The sequence below is a fragment of the Hordeum vulgare genome, chromosome 3H (genome assembly GCF_904849725.1).
Source record: "Hordeum vulgare subsp. vulgare chromosome 3H, MorexV3_pseudomolecules_assembly, whole genome shotgun sequence".
Taxonomy (NCBI): Eukaryota; Viridiplantae; Streptophyta; class Magnoliopsida; order Poales; family Poaceae; genus Hordeum; species Hordeum vulgare.
The window spans coordinates 340,842,847-340,849,363 of NC_058520.1; the positions used below are offsets into that span (position 1 = coordinate 340,842,847).

Sequence of the window (6,517 nt, forward strand, 5' to 3'; positions counted from 1 at the left end):
AGCCTCCTGGCAAACGGGCTCCACTTGAGGATTATCAAGAAGCACATCCCTCAAGCCTCAAGACCCTTGATGACTATCCTGATGAAAAGGAGAAGCACTTGGCAAAGCTCAAGAAGCAGGCAGATGCTGCTGTGAGGAAATTCAACGAATCATCTGCTGCTGCTTCAACTGCCGCTATTTCCTCTGCTGCTGAGACTTCTGGCTCGGCAATTCCTCAACAAAAGTCAATGCCATCAAAACCAAAGGCTTCAAAGCCTCAAGAGAAATCAGCTCCAGCATCAGGAACAAAACCATCTGCGCCAAAACCCTCAGCTCCAAAATCCTCAGCACCACCACAGGCTTCAAAACCTGAATAGAAGCCGATAATGAAGCCACTGCCAGCTATCTCCAGCTCCTCACTCCCAGCTACAACCAGCTCGGAGACAAAGTCTTCACCAACTCCTGTGAAGACTAAGGTGACTGCTGGGAGAGGAACAAGACCCAGCCCAAGCAAAATCGTCACAGTCCCTTCTGCATCAGAGGGTAGTGATGAATATGATGATGAAACTTTGCAAGCAATGATCAGAAATAAGCAGGAGAGGGTAGCTCAAGCTTCTGGCAGCTCCATTCCTCTGGCCATGGACCCAAAAGTCCTCCTAGACTACATCAATATCTGGTATGAGGACCCCAACACTCCGCTTGATGATTTGAAACTTCCCCTGGCATCAGCCACATGGTGGCCACATTCATCAACGAGGCCAAGTGGAAGGAGCAGCAAGCTAAACAGGCCAAGGTGGCTAAGCTCAAGAAGGAGAAATTCCTCAAGCAGATTCTCCTCAATCTGACGCCTGATGATCTTGTATCAACACAGGCAGAGTTGAAGACTTTGACAGATAAGTACTCCAAGCTTTCTGACCGTCAAAGTCTCAAAAGCAATTTCATCAAACTTGCTACTGAAGCTGTTAATGACTACAACAAGAAAGCTGCCCCTCCAGTACCAACTCCTCAGCCTCTCATTGAAGAACCAGCTAATGAAACTCCTCAAGCTGAGGAAATCCCTCAAGAAAGCCGTGTGGATGAACCGACAATTGAGGAAATCACGACTGAAAATCCAGCTGATGAATCTGCTACATCTGGTGAGACAGACCCTGCTCCAGCTCCTGCTTCCAAGCCAACTGATGAATCTGTTCCAGCTGCTGCTTCAAAGCCAGCTGATAACTCTGCTCCAGCTGGTTCCTCAAAGCGAGCTGATGAATCTGCTAAGAAAACACCTTCACTCAAAGCTTCAAAGGTGAAGAAGATGACTCCGTCTGCATCAGACGTGAAGGAGAGAAGGGCTGCTGAAAAGGAAGCCAAGAAGAGAAAGGCTTCTTCAGCAGAAGAACACACTGAGGCCAAGCGCCTCAAAGCACTTGAAGAAAATGCTCCACTGGACCCTGTGCCTCTTAACATCGCTCCATCTTATGAAACGGTCACCTTTGAAGACCAGGAGAAAGGGTCAGATGAGGAGATGAAGGATGCTGCATCTGAGGAACATACTGACGAAGAAATTTGCATTGACGACAGTCCTCAGCCCTCCATTCCTCATGTAGAAACTGCACAAGGATCAGCTGCACTAGCTGATGAATTTGGCTCTGTCACCAAGCAAGCTGAGGAAGAACAAAGTGACAATCCTCATGCTGATGAAATTCAGAGTCCTGAGCAAAATCCTCAACCCGAGGATCAGGCGGACCCCACTCCTCCTCCTGAGCAAGATCCTCAAAGTGAGGCTCAGGGTGAACCCATTCCTCCTCCGGAGCAAAACTCTCAACAGGATGCTCCAGTTGACGACATTCCTCAGCCTGAGGCTCAGCCAGATCACATTCCTCAGCCTGAAGATCAGCCAGATCCCATTCCTCATCCTGAAGCACAACAAGAGCATGCTCCTCAGCTTGAAGCTCAAGTTGATGAAATTCCTCACCCTGAGGACCATGCCGAGGAAAATGCACCATACCAAGACAATGCTTTCGTCGTGCTAAACCCAGAGTCTACAATTTTTGTATCCCCTCAAGTTCCGCAGCAAAATCTTCAGCCAATGTAGCGTCAGCCGTTCTCCAAGCGGCCAAAGTTTCAAAAGGAGAACTTCTTTGAAGAACACATGTACTTCATTGGAGAAAATCCCAAGGAAGAAGACTACTCCCAAGAATCCTCACGCGTCTTCATCAACTGCCAAGGAGTGAAGTCTTCACGGGCGTTAGTCTTCAGTTTGTCCCTTTTTGTCACTTGATGACAAAGGGGGAGAAACTTGAGAGTTAGTCTTCAAGCGGGATATTTTGGGGCTTATGAAATATATTTAAGTTACAAACTCTTGGCTCTTCTGAAGTGTTTATGTAATGAGTTGTAACTTAAGCCCGATGGTACTCTAACGCTTTTGAACGTTTTTCTTCGCATACTTATTCCTCAAGTTTTTAATGCACGCATGCTGGAATTCGTGAGATACCATTTGTCATCATGCATATTCAATTTCTTCATACTTTATGTCATATGTATGCATGATTTACAAGATTCAGAGGGGATCTCCATGATATAAATCATCAATGTGCATTTACTGTGAAAAGAAAAATCCTCAAGATATGCACATCTTCAGGGGGAGTCTCTCTGAGTCTTGATTTCAAATTCCTCAAATAAGTATTTACACTTCATATTTTTATCCCTGTTGAAGACTTAACCTAATTGTCACCAATCACCAAAAAGGGGGAGATTGTAAGTGCATCTAGTGCCCCTTAGTGATTTTGGTGGTTTAAAGACTTATAGGTTAAGTATCTAATGTGTTCATGAGTATACACATGATCTATAAGTCACTGAGGAGTTTGAAATATTTGATGAATATCGACCCCTAAAAATGTATATCTTCGGTTGAAGAAATTGGTCTGAAGCTGAAGAATTAAATCGCGAAGAATCTGCGATGAAATTGATATTCCTCATGAAGATATTGAAATTGAGGAATTCGGTGTGTCCTGAAGAAAATCATTCTGAAGACTTTGAAGCATGAATATTTACTCTTTCTGTTTTGTTTTCTTCACACTTGAGTAATAGGAACACCGTACTGTTAAAGGGGGTCGAAGTTACACTTTGGAATGAATTTCCTCATGATGCTCAACCAAAGCCTAATCCTACCAAAAGCCTCAAGTGAGGAATACGAGTGACATGAGGACTCTCACAGTTGAGGGTTCCGACAGTTTCGATAGCCACGCCACATCATTGGTCTTATCCACACCAACGGTTATATTATTTAAGGGCATTAGTGTCAAATCATGTTGGGATGCTCCGAGGCTATAAAGAGCCGCCCCCACAACCATTAGCTGGCTGGCTGCTCCGTTAGAAACTGAGACTTGTCATAAGAGCAACCCAATACCTCAGAGTCTTCGAGAGTAATTCATCAGTGAGGAAATACCCCAAACACCAAACCACAAACCTAGAACCAAGTGATTGAGCATCACTGAAGAAGTTGTTCCTATGTGGGACTGAAGCCTTTTACCTTTGAGGACTGTGCATCCTACAGACGGTTAGGCGTCATGGTCTAGAGCAATCCAGAAGTCAATTGTGGATCGCCGGGTGACCAAGTTTGTGAGGGTTTGGAAGTCTGCCCTGAAGACTTACCATGAGTGTTGGGCGAGGATTGTGTGTTCTTAGCCCAAGGAGAATACAATAGGGACTATGTGTCCCGGGACTGTGTGTCTTTTGGTTTCAATACCAAGCCGCTCCAAACCAGATGTACAACTGTCACAACAGTTGGAACTGGGTCATCAACTACTGTCTTCGCTGTGAAAGGGGTTCTAATTCCTCAACTCTTTATATTCCTCAGATTATGTGTTGATGACTTTCACTGTCACTGTTTGAAGAATTTGCTGAAGACTTTCTCTGAAATTCCTCAACCCCAAATTCTTCAGGCAAGTTAATCCTCATCTGCTTTCTGCATGCCTGCTTACTGTGCAATCTGTTTTCACATTCCTGATACTGAAAAACTGCTGTAGTGAAACTTTGCACTCCTGATCTTTTACTATTTCCGCTATAAGTTAGTCATCAGTGAGGAATTTCCTCAAAAGGAATTTCCTCAGTGATGAAATTCTAAAAATCTCCTATTCACCCCCCTCTAGTCGATATAACACACTTTTAGTTTCTGAAGAAACCGTGGCTCAGTGGCTCAAAGGCATCACTCGTGCTGCGACAATCCATTAGGAGCCAAGAGGGTCTTGCCTTTCTCTGCTGAAAACAAGCGACGAAACCTGGTGAGTAATTTCCTTGCCGATTACTTTCACATCTTTGTCGAGTGACTGAATCTTCGGCCGACTGACTTTGCTATTTTTACATCTTATAGGAGTGTACAAACATGCATTCACCCGTGCCAAACATGGATCAGCTTGACGTCGGTAGGGAAAGCGAAGGTGGCAGCGTCGACAACGACTATGGTGAGGACATCGAGGGGAGCAAAGATGACTCGGAGGAGAGTGAGGAAGAGAACCAGTCTCCTCTGCGCCCCGAGTCTCGATCCAAGCATCGCCATGATCTGGCGACTACCCCAAGCAAGACCTTAGTGTCAAGCACTAGGAATGTGAAGCATGATCGAGCTGCCACAACTGAGTCGGCAGAAAAGACCGCCAAACAACTCAAAACTAACGCTCCCAAGCCTCGGAAGGCCCTTCCCCGAATGAGGATTGTTGTGCCAGTCGCTTCAACGTGAGTGTTTACTTCTTTCTTTCTTTTGTCGTTGTGAAATTTCATGCCTTTGGTGTCTAAGTGGAATTTGCGTGCCAGAGCTGCTACCTCGGTGATGTCGCCTCTTGAAGATGAAGAACCCATGGACGTGGACACTGCGAACATGGCCACCTCCCAACGAGGTATGACAAGTCTTCATTATGTTCAGTTTTCTAGATACGGCTCGTCGATTGGACTAACTTACGTTGTTGATTGACAGTTATAGAAGTCATCCACTTGAAGGACGATGAAGAACTGCGGCGGTCGACTGCTGAATTTGCTAAAACCATGCCTGAAATGTTAGTGTTGAGTGCTCCTCCAGCCGATTCGATTGTTGTGACTACAACTCCTCCAGCCAGTTCGATTGTTGTGACTAAAATGCCGACTGCACCTCTTCCGGTAACTCATGTTACTTCTGCTGCAATGCCGACTCCTTCAATGCTTGCATATCCTATGCACCGTGTCCCGAAAGACCATACTGGAGCTGCCAAAGAGGCCATGATCCACGCCGAACACATGATGCTGCTGATACGTCTCCAACGTATCTACTTTTCCTAACGCTTTTCCTCTTGTTTTTCTTGTAGCACAAAATTGTTGTAGCACTAAAACAAAAATCCAAAAAGATTTCCTTGTTCTTCTTTTACTGTTGGGAGCTTTCCCGTGAAAATAATTTTTCTCATTTTTGCTTTTCTCTTTTCATTTACTCGTTTGCGAAAAACCAAAAACTCCAAAAAAAATTTAGTGTGTTTCTATGAATTTCTTTTCTTTTTGTTGAGTCATACCAAGGAGAAGACCACGATGAAAATATTAAGTGGCTCTCATTTGCATCATTATTCATGTGATAAAGAACCCATATTACCTTGTCTTCTCCTCTTGAATAAAATGTTTGCAGATTCCATCTTAGTCCATGGCTCTCTTGCACTATTATTATTCTCAAATTGTTCAGTCGTGCAAATGAAAGGCAATAATGACGATATTAGATGAACTGGCCGTGGCAGAGAGAAACGGGTATGAACTTGACTTGTTCTGTTTTTGTAAATATGTCTAACCTAGTATCCATGATTCAGCCTATTATGATCAAACATGTTTGCAATGACAATTAGAGATTATAGTTCCTCATGCCATGCATAAGTAGCTAGGAGTGAATAATGACTTATCTTGGATATCAACATTGCGTTAAAATGATTGTGACGTAGTATGATGATATGGTATCCTCCTCTGAATGTTCGAGGGGCTTGACTTGGCACATGTTCATGCATGTAGTTGAATCAAAACCAACATAGCATCTATGCTATTTATGTTCATGGTGTTCATATCCTACTCATGCTAGTATCCAATATTACTTATGCATAATGCATGTTCATGACCATTGTTGCTCTCTAGCTGGTCGCTTCTCAACCTATTTGCTAGCCTTCGCCCGTACTAAGTGGGAACTCTGCTTGTACATCAAAAACCTGAAACCCAAGTTATTCTAGATGAGTCCACCATACGTACCTATATGCGATATTACCCTTCCGTCCTAAGTAAATTTGCATGTGCCATCTCTAAAAAATTCAAATATATATCCTTTTTGTGTCCCTGGGTCGTTCATGGAACGACAGGAGGTAGTCAGTATCTTCCATGCTAAGCGGGTTATTCTCAGGTTGAGTGTTTATTCACTTGCATCGCACGAGAAAAGGGCGGTAATAAGGATGCCTAGTCCCAAACTATAAAAAGAATTGATCTCTCAAATAATCAAACAAAAACTCCCAATGGAGTCATAACCTTTACCTTTCCGCTTGGGAACCGCCACTAGCGTGCTTAG

At 44.0% G+C, this 6,517-nt stretch overlaps 1 protein-coding gene across 1 annotated transcript; it reads left to right on the forward strand.

The window, feature by feature from the left end:
- Positions 1-4,060: 4,060 nt before the first annotated feature.
- Positions 4,061-5,501, forward strand: LOC123439929. The gene is made up of 4 exons (XM_045116541.1): positions 4,061-4,247; positions 4,337-4,695; positions 4,774-4,856; positions 4,934-5,501. Exons 2-4 carry the CDS (start codon positions 4,349-4,351, stop codon positions 5,269-5,271), a joined length of 768 nt encoding a protein of 255 aa, XP_044972476.1. The 5' UTR covers positions 4,061-4,247; positions 4,337-4,348; the 3' UTR covers positions 5,272-5,501.
- Positions 5,502-6,517: the final 1,016 nt, after the last annotated feature.